Genomic DNA, 25,670 nt, shown 5'->3' on the forward strand with positions numbered 1-25,670 from the left:
TGAAAGGAAATTCCAATACCTATAATTTAATAGTTAGTTATTATTAGTTAGTTATATTTTTGAATTTTACTGATTTTCTTTCTTATTTACAGATTTTCGAATTCTGAAAATTCGGAATTGGAAAATTCGGAATTCGAAAATTTGAAATTCGGAAATTGGAAAATTTGGAAATTCGAAAATTCAGAAATCCGAAATTCGAAAATCCAAATTTTCAAACAAAGTTTTTGTCAGTGCACATGTCTACTGACTGGTTCTCCTAGTTATCTAGTTACTTCTAGTTATCCTCGCCATTTACCACTATTATATTACTGACTTACCGCACAGCTTGCGTAAGGACTTCTCGGAGTAGTTGTCCCGATCGCAGCCCTTGGCGATGTGACTGGTTTGGATCTCCACCGTGGCCTGAATGTTCCATATCGGCTCCTCGCAGGTCTCCAGGTGAATGCTGGGAAATAACGCCAGGCTACCTGTGCCAGGTACGTATTCAATGCGTTTGCTCCAGCCTGGTGGGGAAGAGAGCAGAGCCATCACATATCTATAGGCACACAGTGGAAGGTAAAGGAGGCGCTATAGATGAAGCTTCACCAAACCCCAAGAATGGTAATTAGATGGACAATCAAAGTGTAGACAATGCATAGAAAGAAAAAGCACACACTGGCAGAGCAAGCATTGGCAGAGCCAAGACACTGAACACACATAAGAGTATAGACCAGGGGTAGGCAACCTCGGCCCTCCAGCTGTGGTGGAACTACAAGTCCCATGAGACATTGCAAGACCCTGATTATCACAGGCATGACTCCTAGAGGCAGTGTCATGATGGGATGGCATTGCCTCTTATGAGGCTCTGCTTCACCCACTAATCTACCACCAAGGGTGGTAATGACTCTTCCCAGGATTTGCTGCCCTCACTCACCACCAAGGGGTGCTACCACCCCGGGTATGGGGTAATTGTGGGCAGTGGAACTTCCCCCCAAGGTTCATCTGCCCTCACTCCCCCACACCCAGCATACTGGTGCTCCCCCCAATCCCCATGTACATGCACTCATCTACCACCAAGGGTGGCCATGCCTTTTAGGTCCGCTACACCCACTCATCTACCACCAAGGGTGATATGCCGAGGTTGCCTATCCTGTCCCTGGCAAAGACTGTCACTGCATTTACTGGGGTGGAATTTGTAAAGTTGCAGTTGCTCCAGAGCTTAGTAAATGAGGAGACGTCGCTCTGACCGTGGAGGACATAAAGATCTTGTGTTCCTGCTAAGCAGGAACACGGATCTCTATGCTGTCCCATTCAGTCCACACCCCCCCCCACACACACACAGAGTTAGAAATCACTCCCAGGGAACACACTTAAACCTTTGATCACCCATGGAGTTAACCCCCTCCCTGCCAGTATCATTAGTACAGTGACAGTGAATATTTTTAGCACTAATCACTAGACATGTACAATCCCGAAAAATTCATTTGTTTTTGTTTTAGTTTCATTCGTTTTGTTTTTTTTTTTCCTTTTTGGGGTCATGATCGCAATGCGTAAATTCATAAATTGGTAAATCCAAAAATAAGAACGAAAATCCGAAAATTCTAAATAATAAATAATTATTAAATTATAGGTATTGGAATTTGCTTTAAAATTTGGCTGTTAGTGAATGTAATGCATACAATTTTTTTTTTCGTTTTTGGGGTCATTTGTTATTATCTCAATTCGTAATTTTGTAAAATTTGTAAATTCGGAAATCCAAAGTTAAGAACGAAAATCCGAAAATTCAAAATAATAACGAATTATTCAATTATAGGTACTGGAATTTCCTTTAAAATTTGGCTGTTAGTGAACGTAACGAATACAAATTCATCCGAAAGTTACGAATTACGAAATTACGAATGCCGCATCTAAACCAATGAAACAGAATGAATTATTAATAAATAATAATAATAAAAAGGTTTTATTAACATTATTATTTATTATTATCATTAATTCATTACGTTCCATTCGTTTAGATACGGCGTTATTTTGGATAATTCGTAACTTCTGATGAATTGTAACTTCGGATAAATTCATATTCGTTGTGTTCACCAACAGCCAAATTTGAAAGGAAATTCCAAGACCTATCATTTAATAGTTAGCTATTATTTCAGATTTTCGAAGTTTCGGATTTTCTTATTTCGAATTAACGAATTTTAGAATTTCCGAAATTTTAGAATTTCCGAATTTTAGAATATTCGAATTTACGAATATTCAGAAAAATTTGTTAAACGGGTTTTCATTTTTTCTGATGTTTTTCGAATTAAGGGAATTTGTCAAAATTGGTGAAAAACGAATTCGGAAAGAAACGAATTGCACATGTCTACTAATCACTGTATTGGTGTCACTGGTTCCCAAAAAAAATTGTCAGTTAGTGTCCAATTCGTCCGCCGCAATGTCGTAGTCCCGCTATAAACCGTTGATTGCCGCCGATTCTAGTAAAAAAAAAAAGAAAAAAATGAATACAAAATTCCAAAAAATGTCCCATAGTTTTTAGACGCCATAGCTGTTGTGCGAACCAATAAATATACACTTATTGGGATTTTTTTACCAAAAATATATATTGGAATAAATTGATGAAGAAATTAGATTTTTTTCAACTTTTTATTGGGAATGTTTTATAGCAGAAAGTAAAAAATATTGTTTTTTCTTTCAAAATTGTCGCTCTTTATTTGTTTATACAAAAAATAAAAACCACAGAGGTGTTCAAATACCACCAAAAGAAAGCTCTATTTGTGGGGGGGGGGGGGAATATGTCAATTTTATTTGGGTACAACGTCGCGCGACCGTGCAATTGTCAGCTAAACTAGCGCAGTGCCGTATCGCAAAAAATGTCCTGGTCAGGAAGGGGGGTAAAACCTTCCGGTCCTTAAGTGGATTAAAAAAAAAATCTTCATCAATTTAGGCCAATATGAATTCTGCTACATGTTTTGTGAATAAAAATTCCAATAAGTGTAAATTGATTTGTTTTGCGCAAAAGTTATCGCATCGCGTCTACAAACTATGGAATATTTTTCTTTATTTTTTCTTCATTTTTTACTAGTAATGGAGGCGATCAGCGACTTATAGAGGGACTGCGATATTGCGGCGGACAAATTGGACACTAGGTGAAATTCCAACACCTATAATTTAATAGTTAGATTTTATTTCAGATTTTCAAAATTTTTGGATTTTCGAATTTCTAATTTACGAATTTTCGAATATTCACGAATATTCTGAAAAAATCATTAAACAGGTTTTCGCATACTGGTGCTCCCCCCAGTCCCCATGTACATGCACTCATCTACCACCAAGGGTGGCCATGCCTTTTAGGTCCACTATACCCACTCATCTACCACCAAGGGTGATATGCCGAGGTTGCCTATCTCTGGCATAGACTATCACTGCATTCACTGGGGTGGAATTTACTAAAGGCAAACAGAGTGTGCACTTTGTAAAGTTGCAGTTGCTCCAGAGCTTAGTAAATGAGGAGAAACCGCTCTGACCGTGGATCTCTATGTTGTCCCATTCTGTCCACCCCCCCCCCCCCCCCCACACACACACACACACAGTTAGAAATCACTCCCAGGGAACACACTTAAACCTTTGATCACCCATGGAGTTTTGTTTTTTTTTTCCTTTTTGGGGTCATGATCACAATGCATAAATTGGTAAATCCAAAAATAAGAACGAAAATCCGAAAATTCTAAATAATAAATAATTATTAAATTATAGGTATTGGAATTTGCTTTAAAATTTGGCTGTTAGTGAATGTAATGCATGCAATTTTTTTTTTCGTTTTTGGGGTCATTTGTTATTATCGCAATTCGTAATTTTGTAAAATTTGTAAATTCGGAAATCCAAAGTTAAGAACGAAAATCCGAAAATTCAAAATAATAACGAATTATTCAATTATAGGTACTGGAATTTCCTTTAAAATTTGGCTGTTAGTGAACGTAACGAATACAAATTCATCCGAAAGTTACGAATTACGAAATTACGAATGCCGCATCTAAACCAATGAAACAGAATGAATTATGAATAAATAATAATAATAAAAAGTTTTTATTAACATTATTAATTATTTATTATTATTAATAATTCATTAGGTTCCATTCGTTTAGATACGGCTTTATTTCTGATAATTTGTAACTTCTGATGAATTGTAACTTCGGATAAATTCATACTCGTTACGTTCACCAACAGCCAAATTTGAAAGGAAATTCCAAGACCTATTATTTAATAGTTAGCTATTATTTCAGATTTTCGAAGTTTCGGATTTTCTTATTTCGAGTTGCCGAATTTTAGAATTTTTGAAATTTTAGAATTTCCGAATTTTAGAATATTCAGAAAAATTTGTTAAACGGGTTTTCATTTTTTCGGATGTTTTTTGAATTAAGGGAATTTGTCAAAATTGGTAAAAAACGAATTCGGAAAGAAACGAATTGCACATGTCTACTGATCACTGTATTGGTGTCACTGGTTCCCAAAAAAATTGTCAGCTAGTGTCCAATTCATCCTTAGATGTGGTGGCTGCAGTCCTTTTCTTCCTATAGTTTGACCTGGCGATCATCCCAGCAATACATTTCCTGTGCTCTGGTGACAATGCTCACTGTACTGTATTAAGCAGCAGCATTGTCACTTCAGGACAGGACTATAGAACACCTTCCCCTCTCTTCACCGTTACATAGGGGTGAGGGGTTCTGTAGTCCATAGAAAGGAACAGATAGGGGGGGGCTGCAGATGCATCATTCCATATTGGCTACTTAAAGTGGTTGTAAACCTCAGACATGAAATCTGAACAAAGCATATCCCTCTATAGTGTGTACCTTTAGGATTTAGGATTTGCTTCCTCTCTATGTATCACCTGAGGCTGTGGAATATGGGGGGGTGTAAGGAACATACATATGTTGCTAGCTTACGCTAAGAAGCAGGTCTGATGACACAATGGATTGGTAGATTCTGCGGTTACCTTTCCAGCTGGGTTTGCAGATGGGCTTCACCTGGATCTCCACCTCTGCGTCCTCCACGGCCCGTTTCTTGCCGCAGTCGTATGCCGTCACAGTGAATCTGATCAGCCGATCACCATTGGCTTGCAGAGGCTGAGTGTTCTTTATATAACCTGCCGACATGATAGAAGTGACACGTGAGGTCACAGAGGACACGTGAGGACACAGAGGACACATGAGGACACATAGAGCACACAAAGAGGACACGTGAGGACACATAGAGGACACATAGAGTACACAGAGGACATGTGAGGACATATAGAGGACACGTGAGGACACATAGAGGACACAGAGGACACACTGAGGACACATAGAGGACACGTGAGGACACATAGAGGACACATGAGGACACGTGAGGACACATAGAGGACACATAAAGGACACGTGAGGACACGTGAGGACACATGGAGGACACATAGAGGACTCATAGAGGACATGTAGAGGACACATAGAGGACACGTAGAGGACACATAGAGGACACGTGAGGACACAGACAACACGTGAGGACACATAGAGGACACAGAGGACACACTGAGGACACATGAGGACACGTGAGAACACATAGAGGACATGTGAGGACACATAGAGGACACACAGAGGACACGTGAGGACACGTGAGGACACATAGAGGACACATAGAGGACTCATAGAGGACACATAGAGGACACATAGAGGACAGGTGAGGACACATAGAACCGCCGGGGCTTCCAAGTCACCCCTTTTCTCCGCCCACCACCCACCTCTGAGCATGATCCTCTGAAGCCAGGAACAATAAATCCCCCCCCAGCTACAATAGACCAGAGTCTTGTAGAGCGGGAAAATTATCGTTCTATCTCCAGAGTCGATCCCCTTTTTAATGCATGCCAATATTCTGTTGCAGGGGTGTCCAAACTTTTTTCAAAGAGGGCCAGATTTGATGAAGTGAACAGGCGGGAGGGCCGACCATTTCACCTGAGATTCTTAGATCCATTAAAATTCGGTCTAAGTGTGTTCGTTCGAGCACCAATACACGGCCCAACAAGAATTCTCTTGCCTTTGTGGCTGTGTGTGGTGAAGAGATGAGCTCGGGGCGTGTTATTTGGATATATCGTATTTATCAGCATATAACACGCACCTTCACTTTAAGAGGGAAGTTTCAGGAAAAAAACTACATTTTAAATAAAGAACTCTGAAGCAAAATAAGGGTCAGTGCTCATCAATACAGCCTCATCAGTGCCCATTAATACAGCCTTATCAGTGCCCATCAATACAGCCTTATCAGTGCCCAGCAATAGAGCCTTATCAGTGCCCATCAATACAGCCTAATCAGTGCCCATCAATACAGACTAATCAGTGCCCATCAATAGAGCCTTATCAGTGCCCATCAATACAGACTAATCAGTGCCCAACAATACAGACTATTCAGTGCCCATCAATATAGCCTAATCAGTGCCCATCAATACAGCCTAATCAGTGCCCATCAATACAGCCTTATCAGTGCCCATCAATGCAGCCTAATCAGTGCCCATCAATACAGCCTAATCAGTGCCCATCAATAGAGCCTTATCAGTGCCCATCAATACAGCCTAATCAGTGCCCATCTATACAGCCTAATCAGTGCCCATCATCAATATAGCCTTATCAGTGCCCATCAATACAGCCTTATCAGTGCCCATCAATACAGCCTTATCAGTGCCCATCAATGCAGCCTTATCAGTGCCCATCAATACAGCCTAATCAGTGCCCATCTATACAGCCTAATCAGTGCTCATCAATACAGCCTAATCAGTGCCCATCAAATGAAGCCTTATCAGTGCCCATCAATGCAGCCTTATCAGTGCCCATCAATACAGCCCTATCAGTGCCCATCAATACAGTTTAATCAGTGCCCATCAATGCAGCCTTATCAGTGCCCATCAATGCAGCCTAATCAGTGCCCATCAATACAGTCTAATCAGTGCCCATCAATGCAGCCTTATCAGTGCCCATCAATGAAGCCTTATCAGTGCCCATCAATGCAGCCTTATCAGAGCTCATCAATGCAGCCTAATCAGTGCCCATCAATGCAGCCTAATCAGTGTCCATCAATACAGCCTTATCAGTGCCCATCAATACAGCCTAATCAGTGCTCATCAATACAGCCTAATCAGTGCCCATCAATACAGTCTAATCAGTGCCCATCAATGCAGCCTTATCAGTGCCCATCAATGCAGCCTTATCAGTGCCCATCAACGCAGCCTTATCAGTGCCCATCAATACAGCCTAATCAGTGCCCATCAATACAGCCTTATCAGTGCCCATCAATACAGCCTAATCAGTGCCCATCAGTGCAGCCTAATCAGTGCCCATCAATACAGCCTAATCAGTGCCCATCAATACAGCCTTATCAGTGCACATCAATACAGCCTAATCAGTGCCCATCAATATAGCCTAATCAGTGCCCATCAATACAGCCTAATCAGTGCCCATCAATACAGCCTAATCAGTGCCCATCAATAGAGCCTTATCAGTGCCCATCAATGCAGCCTAATCAGTGCCCATCAATACAGCCTAATCAGTGCCCATCAATAGAGCCTTATCAGTGCCCATCAATACAGCCTAATCAGTGCCCATCTATACTGCCTAATCAGTGCCTATCATCAATATAGCCTTATCAGTGCCCATCAATACAGCCTTATCAGTGCCCATCAATACAGCCTTATCAGTGCCCATCAATGCAGCCTTATCAGTGCCCATCAATACAGCCTAATCAGTGCCCATCTATACAGCCTAATCAGTGCTCATCAATACAGCCTAATCAGTGCCCATCAAATGAAGCCTTATCAGTGCCCATCAATGCAGCCTTATCAGTGCCCATCAATACAGCTCTATCAGTGCCCATCAATACAGTTTAATCAGTGCCCATCAATGCAGCCTTATCAGTGCCCATCAATGCAGCCTAATCAGTGCCCATCAATACAGTCTAATCAGTGCCCATCAATGCAGCCTTATCAGTGCCCATCAATGAAGCCTTATCAGTGCCCATCAATGCAGCCTTATCAGAGCTCATCAATGCAGCCTAATCAGTGCCCATCAATGCAGCCTAATCAGTGTCCATCAATACAGCCTTATCAGTGCCCATCAATGCTCATCAATACAGCCTAATCAGTGCCCATCAATACAGTCTAATCAGTGCCCATCAATGCAGCCTTATCAGTGCCCATCAATGCAGCCTTATCAGTGCCCATCAACGCAGCCTTATCAGTGCCCATCAATACAGCCTAATCAGTGCCCATCAATACAGCCTAATCAGTGCCCATCAATACAGCCTTATCAGTGCCCATCAATACAGCCTAATCAGTGCCCATCAGTGCAGCCTAATCAGTGCCCATCAATACAGACTTATCAGTGCACATCAATACAGCCTAATCAGTGCCCATCAATATTGCCTAATCAGTGCCCATCAATACAGCCTAATCAGTGCCCATCAATACAGCCTAATCCGTGCCCATCAATGCAGCCTTATCAGTGCCCATCAATGCAGCCTTATCAGTGCCCATCAACGCAGCCTTATCAGTGCCCATCAATACAGCCTAATCAGTGCCCATCAATACAGCCTTATCAGTGCCCATCAATACAGCCTAATCAGTGCCCATCAGTGCAGCCTAATCAGTGCCCATCAATACAGCCTAATCAGTGCCCATCAATACAGCCTTATCAGTGCACATCAATACAGCCTAATCAGTGCCCATCAATATAGCCTAATCAGTGCCCATCAATACAGCCTAATCAGTGCCCATCAATACAGCCTAATCAGTGCCCATCAATAGAGCCTTATCAGTGCCCATCAATGCAGCCTAATCAGTGCCCATCAATACAGCCTAATCAGTGCCCATCAATAGAGCCTTATCAGTGCCCATCAATACAGCCTAATCAGTGCCCATCTATACTGCCTAATCAGTGCCTATCATCAATATAGCCTTATCAGTGCCCATCAATACAGCCTTATCAGTGCCCATCAATACAGCCTTATCAGTGCCCATCAATGCAGCCTTATCAGTGCCCATCAATACAGCCTAATCAGTGCCCATCTATACAGCCTAATCAGTGCTCATCAATACAGCCTAATCAGTGCCCATCAAATGAAGCCTTATCAGTGCCCATCAATGCAGCCTTATCAGTGCCCATCAATACAGCTCTATCAGTGCCCATCAATACAGTTTAATCAGTGCCCATCAATGCAGCCTTATCAGTGCCCATCAATGCAGCCTAATCAGTGCCCATCAATACAGTCTAATCAGTGCCCATCAATGCAGCCTTATCAGTGCCCATCAATGAAGCCTTATCAGTGCCCATCAATGCAGCCTTATCAGAGCTCATCAATGCAGCCTAATCAGTGCCCATCAATGCAGCCTAATCAGTGTCCATCAATACAGCCTTATCAGTGCCCATCAATGCTCATCAATACAGCCTAATCAGTGCCCATCAATACAGTCTAATCAGTGCCCATCAATGCAGCCTTATCAGTGCCCATCAATGCAGCCTTATCAGTGCCCATCAACGCAGCCTTATCAGTGCCCATCAATACAGCCTAATCAGTGCCCATCAATACAGCCTTATCAGTGCCCATCAATACAGCCTAATCAGTGCCCATCAGTGCAGCCTAATCAGTGCCCATCAATACAGCCTTATCAGTGCACATCAATACAGCCTAATCAGTGCCCATCAATATTGCCTAATCAGTGCCCATCAATACAGCCTAATCAGTGCCCATCAATACAGCCTAATCCGTGCCCATCAATACAGCCTAATCAGTGCACATCAGTACAGCCTAATCAGTGCCCATCAATACAGCCTCATCAGTGCCCATCAGTGCAGCCTAATCAGTGCCCATCAATACAGCCTTATCAGTGCACATCAATACAGCCTAATCAGTGCCCATCAATATTGCCTAATCAGTGCCCATCAATACAGCCTAATCAGTGCCCATCAATACAGCCTAATCCGTGCCCATCAATACAGCCTAATCAGTGCACATCAGTACAGCCTAATCAGTGCCCATCAATACAGCCTTATCAGTGCCTATCAATACAGCCTTATCAGTGCCCATCCATTCATCCTAATCAGTGCCCATCAATACAGCCTTATCAGTGTACATCAATACAGCCTAATCAGTGCCCATCAATATAGCCTAATCAGTACCCATCAATACAGCCTAATCAGTGCCCATCAATACAGCCTTATCAGTGCCCATCAATACAGCCTTATCAGTGCCCATCCATTAATCCTAATCAGTGCCAATCAATACAGTCTTATCAATGCACATCAATACAGCCTAATCAGTGCCCATTGATACAGCCTAGTCAGTGCCCATCAGTACAGCCTAATCAGTGCCCATCAATACAACCTAATCAGTGCCCATCAATACAGCCTTATCAGTGCCCATCAATACAACCTAATCAGTGCCCATCAATACAGCCTTATCAGTGCCCATGTCAGGCGCCGCTGCCGCCTATGGAGGGATCAGATGAAAACGGACAGCATGTCCGTTTTCATCAGATCTCACCCGATCCGATCCGCCCGCGACGGACCTGGACGTAGGGCCATCCGTCTGCTTTTAGCGGATTGGACCGGGTCGGATGTCAGCGGACATGTCTCCGCTGACATCCGTCGCTCCATAGGCTAACATGGAGTGCCCGTTCAGGTCCGCCGTCAAAACTGACAGGCGGACCTTAACGGTCCTATCGTGTGAAGGGGGCCTTAGCCCTAGAAAATAAAATGGTGGGTGTTGCAATTTTCTACGTCACATGGTAATTGCACAGCGATTTTTCAGGTCTATAAGATCCCAAATCTCTCCTCTACCCTGGAAAGCATGAATTACAAAATAAAAAAAAAACAATGATCTCTGCTTCCAGAAACAAAAATGGCGGTGTTTACATCTGTTAGATAAAGCCATTGGGTACAAATGTAGATTATGGGTTTCTAAAAAAAATTGCTAATTAAAGCAAACTTTGCATGAAGACCGTAGTCGAATTTTTTTCTTGCTTTTGAAGAGTATGAGGAAGAGTTACAACCTTAGCTGGGTGTCCCCATTAGGGAGATTTTCCCTCACTTCCTGTTCCCGGGACACCTATACAAGAAAAGGGGCTGTGGGCATCACTGGGACACAAAAGTAGAGACTCCAATGAAAATGTAATTGTCAATGTTACATGAGCTAAGTAATTGATCTTTGCATGAGCATACAAGCTCATATATCTATTATGTCCTTGCACTAAGCTTAGCTACTGATCTTATGTTGGGAGATCAGCTGTTCCACCTACAACAATCAGCCCACAACGTGGCAACAAGCCCACAGAGATTCACTATATGGTCAAACGTTTGTTAGTTCCCCCCTATCCCACCTACATTAGTTTGTTGGACAGCCCATTGTAAAACTATGGCCACTGATATGGAGTTGTCCCTCTTTGCCACTATGACATCCTCCACTCTTTTGGGGAAACTTTGCACAAGATTTTGGAGGGTGTCTGTGAATGTGTGACTATTAGGCCAAGGGAACCTTTGTGAAGAGGTTAGATGAGAAGACGTTGCTTGCAATTGGAGTGCCAGTTCAACCCGAGCACAGTCATGCTTGAACAGGAAAGGGCCTTCACCAAACTGTTGGGCGTTTAATTTCCAAACCATGGCCATTAATATGGAGTTGGTCTTTCTATGTGATTATAACATCCTCCACTCTTCTCGAAAGACGTTCCAAAAGATTTTGGAGCATGTCTATGAATTTGTGCCTATTAGGCCAAAAGAACATTTGTGAAGTCATGTACTGATGTTGGACGAAAAGACGCAGCTCGCAATTGGAGTTCTAATTCATACCAGAGGTGTTGATATCAGGGCTCTGTGCAGGACACTCAAGTTCCTCCATGCCAAATCATCAAACCATGTCCTTACAGAACTGGTTTTGTACACAGGGGTACAGTCATGCTGGAACAGAAAGGGGCCTTCAACAAACTGTTGGGCATTCAATTTTCAAACCATGGCCAATAATATGGAGTTGGTCTTTCTACGTGACTATAACATCCTCAACTCTTCTGGAAAGACTTTCCACAAGATTTTGGAGTGTGTCTGTGAATTTGTGCCCATTAGGCCAAAAGAACATTTGTGAAGTCAGGTACTTAGGTTAGATGAGAAGGCCTGGCTTGCAACTGAAGTTCTAATTCATCCGAAAAGACTTTAGTAGAGTTGAGGTCAGCCCGTTCTAAAACTATGGCCATTAATATAGAGTTGGCCCCCTTTACCGCTATGACATCCTCCACTCTTCTGGAAAGACTTTACACAAGTTTTTGGAGTGCGTCTGTAGATTTGTGCCCATTCAGCCAAAATAACATCTGTGAGGTCAGGTACTGATGTTGGATAAGGCCTGGCAAACTAGTTCCTCAAAAAGGTTTTCAGTAGGGTTGAGGTCAGGGCTCTGTGCAGGACTTTCGAGTTCTTCCACATCAAACTGGTCACACCATGTCTTCATGGAGCTGGCTGTGTACACAAGGGCACAGTCATGCTGGAACAAAAAAAGGCCTTCACTAAAATGTTGGGCATTTAATTTCCAAACCATGGCCAATAATATGGAGTTGGTCTTTCTATGTGACTATAAAATCTGTGGAGGAAAGACTTTCCATGAGATTTTAGAGTGTGCCTTTGAATTTGTGCCCGTTAGGCCAAAAGAACATTTGTGAAATCAGGTACTGAGGTTAGATGAGAAGACCTGGCTTGCAATTGGAGTTCCAGTAGGGTTGAGGTCAGGGCTGTGTGAAGGCCACTCAGGTTCCTCTGTACCAAACTCATCAAACCATGTCTTTATGGAACTGGCTTTGTATACGGGGCACAGGCATGCTGTAACAGAAATGGGCCTTCACCAAACTGTTGGGCTTTTCATTTCAAACCCATAGCCATTATTATGGTGTTGGCCTCTCCATGTGCGTGTGTCTATACAGGCTTCCACTTTTCTAGGAAGACTTTCCACAATATTTTGGAGTGTGTCTGGGAGAATTTGCGCCAATTCGGCCAAAAGAAAACTTGTAAAGTAAGGTGCTGATGTTGGATGAGAAGACCTTGCTCGCAATTAGAGTTCCAATTCATCCAAGGGCATTCAGTATAGTTGAGTGCAGGGCTGTGTGAAGGCCACTCAGATTCCTCTGCACCAAACTCATCAAACCACATCATTATGGATCTGGCTTTGTACACAGGGCACGGTCATGCTGAAACAGAAATGGGCCTTCACCAAACTGCTATCACAAGGTCCAAAATGTCTTTGTATGCTGCATCATTAGTAGTACCCTTCACTGGGGACACCTTGGGGTTGATTTACTAAAACTGGAGAGTGCAAAATCTGCTGCAGCTGTGCATGGTAGCCAATCATCTTCTAACTTCAGCTTGTTCAATTAAGCTTTGACAAAAAAAAACCTAGAAGCTGATTGGTTTCTACGCACAGCTGCACCAGATTTTGCACCAGTGGAGGCCCGTCCATTAGGGGCGCAAGGGTGGCGCCACCCCCCCATCCATGCATCCGCCCCCCTGATCCACAGACAGGGCACCTCACCATGGATTCCAATTGGGGGGGGGGTTTAAGCACGTGATTAGAGTCAGAGGCTCTAATTAGCTTCAAAATAGGGTGGATTCGGGGCGCAGAGCCCACCCAGTTGTGTGACAATAGCGAATGAATATATGCTATTGCCACACTAATCCTCCTCCCGGCCAATCAGGAAGCGGATCTTGAGACCCGTCAACAGATGAAAGAACAGTTGGCTCTATTGGATGCCTAGGAGGAGGGAGGAGACGCATGATGCAGAAGGAGGAGGAGAGGACACAGGAGCTGCTGCCAGCCACCTAGATGGGGTGAGTGCTGGGCTGGATTCACACTTGTAGGAATCCAAAGTCGTGGGACTATGGAGTGGGGTTGCCACCTCATCCCTTTAAACACATATTAATTACACAGGTTCTGTGGCTGATTAAGGTAGTAATTAAACTCACTTGGTGTCTTATCTGCATTCAATTAACCTCAGAACCCGTGAAATTCATATGTGTTCGGGTTTAAAGGGATGAGGTGGCAACCCTACTTTGGAGTGCAACTTTGGACGGGTGCAACTTGGATATGACTTGTTGTTCCTATGCAAAGTTGGACCTACTGTTGCATGTAAAGCATTCAGGTTCAACTTTCATGCAACTTTTGAGGGTTAACATTGAAGGCTATGGATCTCAAGCTGCCTGAAAGTCTGACCAAAGTAGTGCATGAACTACTGTGAGGTTGCTGTGACTTTAAGTCAAACATATATGAATGTTTTTTATTGGAAAACATGGGGTACGACCAAGTCGTACAAGTGTGAATGGGGTCTAAATCAACCCCTACGTCTTTATGGAGCTATCTTGTCATGCTGGATCAGAAAAAGGTCTTCTCCAAACTGGTTGGAAGTCCACGATTGTTTAAAATGTCATTGTGTAGCACATTGTAAACACCCCCAACCCATTAACTTGGAGGGTTGTCCAATTACGTTTGACCACATAGTGTAACGACTGTTGCTAGAAGAAAAGTAAATATGAATTAAAAACTATCAGATTTAAAGCCTGGCTCTGTACAACATGATGAGACAACAAATCTCTGGCACGACTTACCGTCATTGTCGATGGTGAAGGGCACGTTGGGGGTGAGGATCTGGTAGAAGCAGACCTGGCTGTATTGAGGGGAGCAGTCCTGGTCCCACGCCTGCACACGCAACACACGTTCGTACATACGCCCCTCGGTGACAGAGGCCCGGAACACCCGCTCTCCAAAGACTGGGGCAAACTCGTTGACGTCATTCACGCGGACATGTACCGTCGCTCTATAACAGACATGAAAGGCGAGAGTGTGAGATCAAAACGGGTAAAAATATCCATGGCAGGTTCATCTAATTAATACTCAGAAACGTGTGAAACAAGATCCACTGTATGTGAACGACGAGGTTGACATAAAGGGGGTTTCATACTTTCCTGGTGAATATGAGAAAAGCAAGAAAATTATTTTATGTTTTTTGTATAAAAGCAACGTTCTTGTAGGTTGATATAAAGAATAGCCCTTGAAATATAATTTCTTGTTAGCGTGATTGGCTCACTGCTATTCCCAGAAGTCTCCACTAAGTCATATTTTAGGCACCCCCTGCAATAGGAATTTCAGTTTTGGTGAGAGATTCCCCAAGGGTTAAATACTTCTAAAGGGATGCTAAAAATGCAGCTCAATAGAACACAGAAAGTGCACCAGGTGATTATATTAAACCAGTTCGGTGATTATATTAAACCAGTTCTTCCTATTCAGAATCAGTGTCCGGAATCAGCAGCATACAGTATACACTTACCGGCCACTTTTATTAGGCCCATCTTGCTAGTATCGGGTTGGACCCCCTTTTGCCTTCATTCTTGGTGGCATAGCTACAACAAGGTGCTGGAAATGTTCCTCAGAGATTTTGGTCCATAGTGACATCATAACATCACGCAGCTGCTGCAGATTTGTCGGCTGCACATCCAGATGCCAATCTCCTGTTCCACCCATAATTTAAAACCGAACACATAATAATTACACAGATTCTTTGGCTGATTAAGGTGGTAACTGAACTCAGGTGGTGCCTTATCTGCATTAAATTAGCCTCAGAACCTGTGTAATTCATATGTGTTCAGGTTTAAAAGGATGAGGTTGCAACCCTAGTTCCACCACATCCCAAAGGTGCTCTATTGGATGAGATGTGGTGAGTGTGGAGGCCATTGGAGTACAGGGACCTCATTGTCCAGTGGTGAGATGATTGGAGCTTTGTGACATGGTGCATCTTCTGATGGAAGGAGCCATCAGAAGATGGGGACACCATAGTCATAAAGGGGTGGACATGGTCACCAACAATACTCAGGTAGGCCATGGTGTTTAAACCCCATCCCCCACACCATTACACCCCCACCACCAGCCTGAACCGGTGATAACCCATCCCCCACACCATTACATCCCCACCACCAGCCTGAACCGGTGCTATCCCATCCCCCACAGCATTACACCCTCACCACCAGCCTGAACCGATGATATCCCATCCCCCACACCATTACACCCCCACCACCAGCCTGAACCGGTGATATCCCATCCCCCACACCATCACACCCCACCACCAGCCTGAACCGGTGATACCCCATCCTGCACACCATTACACCTCCACCACCAGCCTTAACCGGTGATATTCCATCCCCCACACCATTACACCCCCACCACCAGCCTGAACCGGTGATATCCCATCCCCCACACCATTACACCCCCACCACCAGCCTGAACCGGTGATACCCCATCCCCCACACCATTACACCTCCACCACCAGCCTGAACCGGTGATAACCCATCCCCCACACCATTACACCTCCACCACCAGCCTGAACCGGTGATACCCCATCCCCCACACCATTACACCCCCACCACCAGCCTGAACCGGTGATACCCCATCCCGCACACCATTACACCTCCACCACCAGCCTGAACCGGTGATATCCCATCCCCCACACCATTACACCCCCACCACCAGCCTGAACCGGTGATACCCCATCCCCCGCACCATTACACCCCCACCACCAACCTGAACTGCTGATATCCCATCCCCCACACCATTACACCTCCACCACCAGCCTGAACCGGTGATAACCCATCCCCCACACCATTACACCCCCACCACCAGCCTGAACCGGTGATATCCCATCCCCCACACCATCACACCCCACCACCAGCCTGAACCGGTGATACCCCATCCCCCACACCATTACACCCCCACCACCACCAGCCTGAACCGGTGATACCCCATCCCCCACACCATTACACCCCCACCACCAGCCTGAACCGGTGATACCCCATCCCCCACACCATTACACCCCCACCACCAGCCTGAACCGGTGATACCCCATCCCCCACACCATTACACCTCCACCACCAGCCTGAACCGGTGATATCCCATCCCCCACACCATTACACCCCCACCACCAGCCTGAACCGGTGATATCCCATCCCCCACACCATTACACCCCCACCACCAGCCTGAACCGGTGATACAAGGCAGGATGGATCCATGCACCAAATTCTGACCCCACCATCTGAATATTACACCTGAAATCCAGACTCATCAGACCAGGCAACGTTTTTCCAATCTTCTATCGTCCAATTTTGGTGATCCTGTGTGAATTGTAGCCTCAGTTTCCTGTTCTTAGCTGACAGGAGTGGCCCCCGGTGTGGTCTTCTGCTGTTGTAGCCCATCTGCTTCAAGGTTGGATGTGTTGTGTGTTCAGAGATGGTATTCTGCATACCTTGGGTGTAACGAGTGGTTATTTGAGTTACTGTTGCCTTTCTATCATCTGGAACCAGTCTGCCCATTCTCCTCTGACCTCAACAAAGCGTTTTCCTCCACACAACTGCCGCTCACTGGAAATTTTCTCTTTTTCCCACCATTCTCTGTAATCCCGAGAGATGGTTGTGTGTGAAAATCCCAGAAATACTCAGACCAGCCCGTCTGCCGCCAACAACCATGCCGCGTTCAAAAGTCACCGAGATCCCCTTTCTTCCCCATTCTGATGCTCGGTTTGAATTTCAGCAAGGCATCTTCACCACGTCTAGATGCCTAAATGCATTGAGTTGCTGCCATGTGATTGGCTGATTAGCAATTTGTGTTACCGAGCAATTGAACAGGTGTACCTAATAAAGTGGCCGGTGAGTGTATATTTAGCGTGGTTTTAAAGGCTCATGGTTTTTTTACCTTACTTCTGGGGGATCCGAGAAATCATTGCAGCAAAGTGTACCATTGCCAGAGCTTGGAGGAAGCCCTCGGTTGGGTTTGCAGAGGTGTAGAGCATTCCGACTACCCTCGTGCTTCATGAGAAAATAACCAGTATACTTCATGACTCTCACGCTAAGTTCTCCAAAGTATGGAACCCATGGTGGTCTTATGCTCTCCCCACTCTACCCCCCCCCCACTCAAACCAACCTGGAACACCATCTAACCCGCAGGTTCCATCCTCTCTCCCTGTCTAGGTTTATACCTCTTTCCTTCCTTTCCTCTTTCTTGTCTTGACTGTTTCCTACCTTCTCCCCTTGCTTATTTCTACCCTACTCTTCTTGCTTCCTCATTCTGACTATCCCCATCCTTTCCTCTTCCCACCTTCTCCTCCGCCCCCCACCTTTTTCCTTCCCCTCCATTATGGAATGACGATCCCATTCCTTGCGCCTCACTATATCCTGGGCCTTCGAGCCCAGTTACTCGTTGTCACTTCCGACACTAGATGCCATATTCTCCCACTCTTTGCTTGGAAACCTTCAAAAAGATGTTTCTTTTGTATCTACATGTGCTTTACTGTTTTGCTCAAGCTTGTATCTTGATATCATTTTACTAAAACTATTGTACCAGAAAAGGTCAAATGGTCTTAAAGCCTGGCAGAGGAAGAAGACAACGTGGATATTTGACTCACTTGTGGGACTTCTTGCTGTTTGCTCCATCAGGACCTTCTCCGCAGTCATGAGCCTGGATGGTGAAGGTGTGCTCTCGTTGTGCCTCGCAATCTACGGGGCCCTTGGCACGGATTAGACCTTCCCCTGTTGTTCGGTCTAGAACCACAGCTTCAAAGGGAGTCCCGGCTCCATGAATCCGGAATCCGCAGATTTCACCTACGACATGGGAAGAGAGGAAACATTGGCACATGGAGTGACTATAAAGATGTCCTTGATACATTGGTGTTCTGGTGCTTTCTGTATGCACCACCTTAATCTCATGGGACAACAAGGCTAGTGTCTTTGTATCAATGTAGTCAGTGGTAAAGGACTGCCTTGGTCAAAATAAGGAAAAGCAATATTGGGCGCCATTAACAGGGTCTGACCTTCTATTGCAGCTTTTCTTAACCTTTAAATTAACCCTTGAAATGTGTAGCGCTACCCTCTAGAGGGCCGCCAAGGCTTTGGGGCTTGCATTCTCCTTGGGCTTATTTTTGTGTTTTATTGAGGGAATATAAACTTGGATGGGGATAACGGGGTTATGGGATGCCCAAACTGAGTTCAGCAACAACTTGAAGGACAACTTCTCTATGTACAACTTGCAACAAAATGGAATTTAGACTGAACTCCCCCCAGAATAATGTCAGTCCCTAATGGATCAGCAGGGAATATCCCATCTGCTTTCAGGAGCTCTATGTCCCCTTAACAGAAAATGCCAGTGCACCTGGCTTTTATGAGTGAATCCCAGAACAAGGGGGTTAAGGTAAATTGTGGCACTGTCCCTTTTCAGGCTAACTGAATGTTGTATCCGGCTGCCTTCTCCCTTTGTTGGGGGAGGTACTTAAAATGTCCTTTGAAATCCTGGTGCATAGCAAAGACTGCTATTCAGGCCTCCTGCTGTAGAGATCCTCCTTTGCAATACAAGATGTCTGTCTCCTGGATAAGACTGAAGGGTGGTGAAGCTCCCTCTGGTAAAGCTGCTCCTTTCCTTCCTTGGATCCTTCCTGGAGGTAGAGCCCCCAGCCCCAGGGGGCCCCTCCAGGCCTCCCGACCTTCCACTCAGCACAGCGTATTCCAACCAGCAACCACCCCCCTCCCCACTGGTTAGGGTCTTCAGTATTTATGGGCACATCTTACTACCCTGCCAGGCTTCCTGCCTGGGGATTGGTAAAACTCCTATAAATATTCAGATTCCTGCCTCTGTACCTCCGCCCACTAGCTTCTAGAAGTTGCTGGGAAAATTCCAGAACCAGGGGGAGGTGACAGAGGCCTGACCTGTGGAGCCCCCCAGCCTGACACTTTAGCTACTTTTGAGCCAAACTAAATTTAGCTAACACTGTGCTACAAATGATTTTAAGGTCTCAGGGAGCCCCTGGTAGGATTGGTCCATCGGGGTCATGGGGGAAAATGCCTCTTATGAAGCACCCTCCTAGATAGGTGCTAGGATTAGGTAGATTTAGTGCTGGCTCGCCGTGTTCAGTGGAGCTGTATTTTGGTTGTTAGGTAAATGTAGCTTGTCTCAATGTAACCAGTGTGGCTGTAATTGTTGTGTTAGGTAGATTTAGTTGTGCTCACTGTAATCAGTGTAGCTGTATGTGATTAGCTAAGTCTGCTCAGTGTTCCAGCTGCTGCTGGTTTTTCTGTTTCCCCTGCTTTCAAGAGAGCTGGAGAGCTGGAGAATACTCTGGAATATAGGTGTGGAGAAATGCAAATAGCAGCATGAATATTAATACAGCCCTGGGAGGGTGGCCCTGCTAGGAGTCTGTATAAATTCTCTGAGACACAGAACAGTTAGGTCTTTGCCTGCAGAGGGAAGGTCCAGCTTGGAGGGCTTGCTGCCATGTGCTTGCTGTTCATGAGGCCTCAGGAGGGTGACTTGGTGGCCTCGATGCTGAAGCTACAGAGAGCTGACTAAGGGGCTGTCATCTGAAGATTTAGTGAAAGGTGTCCCTTGGATGTTGGAAGGAGGCAACCAACTGTCCCTGGACATTTGTGAGTACAGACAGTGAGAGAGATCTTAGAGACATTTGGGCTGCTGCCATTCCTCTTGGGAGAGTCAGCTGTGTGTTTGACCAAAGGGGACATCGACTGGTGTCCTGAAGAGCTCAGTCTATCTGATTCTAAGTGAAGGGACTCTGCTCTTATTGCTCGAAAGCAGTGGTTTCCAAACTGCGACCTGAGGGCCAGATGCGGCCCTTTGCTTGCTTTTATTCGACCTTGAGGCACAAATTCATCCACTGACACCAACATTGGGGCAAACTTCCCCCCCACTGACACCAATGAAGGGGCACAACTTCTCCCTATGACACCAACAATGGGGCCCAATTACATTAATGATGGGGCACAATTTCTCCCAATGATACCAACAATGAGGGGCCCAGTGACACCAATGAGGGGCACAATTCCTGCCAGTGACAAAAATGATGGCACACAATTTCTCCCACTGACACCAATGATGAGGCACAATTACCCCCACTGAAACAAACAAAGGGGCATTATTTTTCCCACGAACATTGGCAGCTTTGCTACTCCCAATGGCCACAGTCCAGCCCCCCAAATTCTGAAAGGATAGTAACCTGGCCCTTTGTTTGGAAAGTTTGGAGACCCCTGATCTAAAGGAAGAAGCTTGTGTGCGTTAACTGCTTCTACTACATGCCAAGTCCACAGTTTGCTATATTCAGTTTGATTTCCTCAATCTGGACATAGTTCTGATTTGGAGTATCCCATTTAAATCCCTCAACCTGATACCAGTTACTCCAAAAATAAAAACAACAAAAATAAAGAATACCCCTAGACTGGTTATTGAGGAAAAGAGTGACTGTGTTCGTGTGCCTGGCTGTGGGGCAGTCTACTGGGAAAAGAACCTGGGCAATTTCCAGCGGCTCCTCCTGGGGTAACGCTTCACTTACACTGGTGGGGGGAAGTAGGAAGAATTCCCACCCTACGGGGGTAGGCAGAATGACACCCTTGCAGTAATGGCGCTGGCTCTGCTAAGTGGCGTTGGACCTGAATCTACGCAGGCACCATCAGATGGAAGATCGGTTAGTCACAGCTCGAGGAACACCAAGACAACTTTGGAGGAACCCTAGGCCAGTGTTTCTCAACTCCAGTCCTCAAGGCGCCCCAATGAGTCTTATTTTCAGGATTTCCCTCAGATGAAACAGCTGTGGTAATTACTAAGGCAGCGAAACTGATCAAATCACCTGTGCAAAATAATGGAAAGCCTGAAACCATGACCTGTTGGGGCGCCTTGAGGACTGGAGTTGAGAAACACTGCCCTAGGCGTCCATGGAATCCTGGTTGAGAATGGCTGGCCTAGTGGGTGATTGCTGTTCTTTGAGACTATGGACTACATTTTAGGACATTGGCTAGCAGCCAAAATCTGCTTTTCCGCTATCCTCACTAATCATACATCCATATGGAAAAACCACAAGAGAGCTCAGAAATAGTTAATGCCACCATGTCTCTAATTTAAAAAAAAAAAAAACTAACAAAAAGCCATTGCAAATGCATAGGCACTTGACCCCACTGGAGAACCTCTGTGGTCTTGACTTTGCCTCATCACACGGTTTCCTTCCTTCTCTATGTCTTTCAAGTGTTTCAATGCTACCTGCATATACAAAGAGATGAAATCCAGAACATTCCATACCGATTTCCCCCGAAGATTTCCTATTAAAACGTAAATTCTGAATTTCCTGCAGAATCCAAGAAGGCAATTTTAAAATACTCCCCCGATGATTTCTGATACCTTCTAAGGTTCATGAGATCTCGCGCACTCATTCTGATGTTTGTTGGTGCTGCCATCCATGTATTAGATAATTCTTGCGCACATCGTAGGGATGTCATCCTATTTGGTGTGAAGTTGGTGTCTTTTAATTAAGTTTATCTTGCTGACATCCCCAATTTCCCCCAAAGTGGTGCTACTTATGAAAATTCCTGGTTCTATTACTGATGCCAAAATTGTGACTTTGAGATTCTTTCTGTTTGTGGCTAGACAGGCCATCCCTAGACATGGTTGGATCTGGGGGGGGGGGTGCACACAGGGGAATGTTTCAGGGTGGAGAGTGGAGGACAGAGAATGTTAATATGTCATATTTACCAGCCCTTTCCTTTCTTGAATGCACACAGTGAGTGATTAGTAATGATCGGTCCTGTCTCCATTCATTACTGTAGCATAGTAAAGTGTTTGTGAACGAACAGGAGCCTTAGTACAGAGCTTTCTGTTCACTCACTGTCCAGTGCAGCTGAGGCTGCCGAGAAAGGGAATGGGGAATTTATGTCCTCAGTCCCTTTCTCTGTTTCAAAAAAAGAGATATCAGTCTGTTTAGACCCCTGATATTTCACCAAAGCCCCCCCCCCATGGAGTTATGAAAAAAATAAGTCTAAAAAAATTATAGAAAATGTAAAAAATAATAAAAAATTTAAGAAATAAGAAAAAAAATAAAGGCTTGTTCGCACCTTACTGACCCCCTGTACACTGTCCTACCAATTCCTGTACATTCTCCTGCTGACCCCCTTTACACTGCCCTGCTGCCCCCTGTCCTTTGCCCTGCTGGCCCCTGTCCTCTGCCCTGCTGCCCCCTGCCCTGCTGTCCCCTGTCCTGCTGCCCCCTGTCCTGCTGCCCCCTGTCCTGCTGCCCCCTGTCCTGCTGCCCCCTGTCCTCTGCCCTACTGGCCCCTGTCCTCTTCCCTCCTGCCCCCCTGTCCTCTTTCCTGCTGCCCCCTGTCCTCTGCCCTGCTGCCCTCTGCCCTGCTGCCCCCTGTCCTCTGCCCTGCTGCCCCCTGTCCTCTGTCCTGCTGCCCCCTGTCCTCTGCCCTGCTGCCCCCTGTCCTGCTGGCCCCTGTCCTCTTCCCTGCTGCCCCCCTTTACACTGCCCTGCTGCCCCCTGTCCTCTGCCCTGCTGGCCCCTGTACACTGCCCTACCAATTTCTGTGCACTCTCCTGCTTACCTCCCACCCTTTGCCCTGCTGACCCACTTTAAACTGCCCTGCTGCCCCTTATCCTCTGTCCTGCTAGCCCCTGTCCACTGCCCTACTGATTCCTGTACACTCTCCTGCTGACCTCCCACCCTTTGCCACCGCTGACCCCCTTGTCAGGGCTGGGCTCAGCCTTTCCTTCTCAGAGCTGGCTGCTCAGCTGTCAGCTAATTGCCAGCTCCTATCTCTCCACAGTTACTCAGCTGTTGATGATGTCCTGCTTGTCAGTCCTCCCTACTTAAGCTGTCCAGTCCAGAGGATCTCTGCCTTCGACTTGGTCAACATCACAGAGGCATTCTCGTGCATTCCTGTTTAAAGACTGGCTTTGCTGACATCACTTCTGGCTCCATATCCTGCTTGCTGTTCCACTACATTGATCCCTGACTTCTGGCTTGGCTGATTATCTATTTCGGTTACTGAACTTTGGCTATGTTTTGACTACGTTTGTTTATTTTACTTTTATTATTAAACAAGTGTGATTTAACTGTACTTCTGTCTCGGCCTGATTTCATGGTTTCTGACACCCCTTTACACTGCCCTGCTGTCCCCTGTCCTATTCCCTGCTGCCCCTTGTCCTCTGTCCTGCTGGCCCATGTACACTGCCCTACAAACTAATAGCCTCTGTACACTGGTTTGGCAGGCTCACTTTAAAGGGATAAGTAACCAGAACCTAGGTATGAGAAGGCCAATTCTGCTACCGGCGCGGTGGAATACATTTCAAGGCACAACTTCACCTTCTGAAAGTTGGAGAGATCTGAGCAAAGCCCTTGTTATGCATACCACATTCCCCCGATAATTCCTGCCAGTACCTGCGTATCTCAGCGGTGCATCCTTGTCCAAAGCAAACAGTGGCGGGTTAAGCAGCACGGTGTTGTCATTCTCCATTATGATCCCCTGGTACTGCGCTTCCATCCATGGCTTGTGCTTGTTACCTGCAGAGAAGACACAGATTACCTATAAGAAGGGACAGATCCATCGCTCAAGCATTTTACTATGCAAAAACAGCATTGAAAGCGTATCTATAGACAAAACTTTCTCTTTTTCATTTTAAAAAACATAGGGTAAGGTTTATATTCCTATAACTCTGGAGCCTCAATTTACATACAAATAGTTTTTGAATATACAGGTAATCAATAGGACCAATTATGGCTTCAGCGCTATGCATTTTGCCAATTCATGAATGTTTTCAATTTGTGTTATATATCTTGGATGTTTTGTGACTTTTATTGTCCTATTTTTCTAAAAATTCTTTCTACTTCTAGTGCTCACTGTGCCTGATATCAATAAATTCTCCTGAAGAAGCCAATTACCAAGGCGAAACATGTAGTGATGAAATCAGTTTGCAGAGAAAGGGAGGGATACTTATACAGTAAACCCAGGTCGGACTTTAAAGGCATAGGGAACAACAACAAATATAGAAAAATAACAATGTTTATTGAAAAATACAAAGCATGAATAGAGCATTCAAAGAATTAAAAATCATGTATAATAATATACAGTAAGCCCTTGTGCGTCAAAGCGTTTCACAGTTAGGCTTCTTCAGGGCACATTCAAGGTTCTGCAGATAGCAATAGAGAAAATGGATCTCACTGTCTTGTAGGGAATTAGATATCAGATATAGATATCCAGATGAAGAAATTCAAAAGTATCATCCCAACAAGGACTGGTTCATCAGTCTGTACATAAATAGGTAGCACCGGCCAGATCTGCTAGCAAAATGGAGCAAAATTAATAGCCAAGTAATTCCAAAGGCAGGGGCAAAATGATACCATAGGTGGTGACCCAATACCAGGAACCAAAAATAGAGGGAGTTGAGACATTAAAGCCCACCAACCCTTATAGTAATCGGACAAAGACTCATGTGCCTAGACAGAGTACTACGAAGTTATCCCGAATATATAGCAAGATTTCCAAGAAGGAAAAATGACGAATGGCCCCTGGGAGACAGCCTTCCGCTAGTCACAGTAAGTGACTAGCGGAAGTCACTGTAAGCAACTCATACATTTAGAAGGGTGGTCAGATGTTCTAATATAATACAACCACCATCAGGGTTGACTGTCCGCACCTGGGCACCGCTGATCAAAAAAGGAAACAATAACCTGTCCTTAGAAGACAGCCAGTCCTCCAATGGTGACAATGGGCACTCATGTGAACAATTCGTTGTCTCATATAAAAAAAAAAAATTCAACCAACTGACTTGACATCTATCCAATG

At 45.0% G+C, this 25,670-nt stretch overlaps 1 protein-coding gene across 1 annotated transcript in view; it reads right to left on the minus strand.

The window, feature by feature from the left end:
- CLSTN3 (calsyntenin 3) overlaps positions 1-25,670 on the minus strand; it is a 140,778-nt gene that overhangs the window by 47,828 nt on the left and 67,280 nt on the right. The window contains exons 3-7 of the mRNA XM_073595434.1: positions 24,266-24,388; positions 18,461-18,656; positions 14,622-14,830; positions 4,970-5,119; positions 318-503 (exon numbers count right to left, since the gene is read on the minus strand). Of these exons, the coding sequence (XP_073451535.1) occupies positions 318-503; positions 4,970-5,119; positions 14,622-14,830; positions 18,461-18,656; positions 24,266-24,388 (864 nt within the window). The remainder of the gene's footprint in view (positions 1-317; positions 504-4,969; positions 5,120-14,621; positions 14,831-18,460; positions 18,657-24,265; positions 24,389-25,670) is intronic.

This window comes from Aquarana catesbeiana, linkage group LG08, assembly GCF_042186555.1.
Source record: "Aquarana catesbeiana isolate 2022-GZ linkage group LG08, ASM4218655v1, whole genome shotgun sequence".
NCBI lineage: Eukaryota > Metazoa > Chordata > Amphibia > Anura > Ranidae > Aquarana > Aquarana catesbeiana.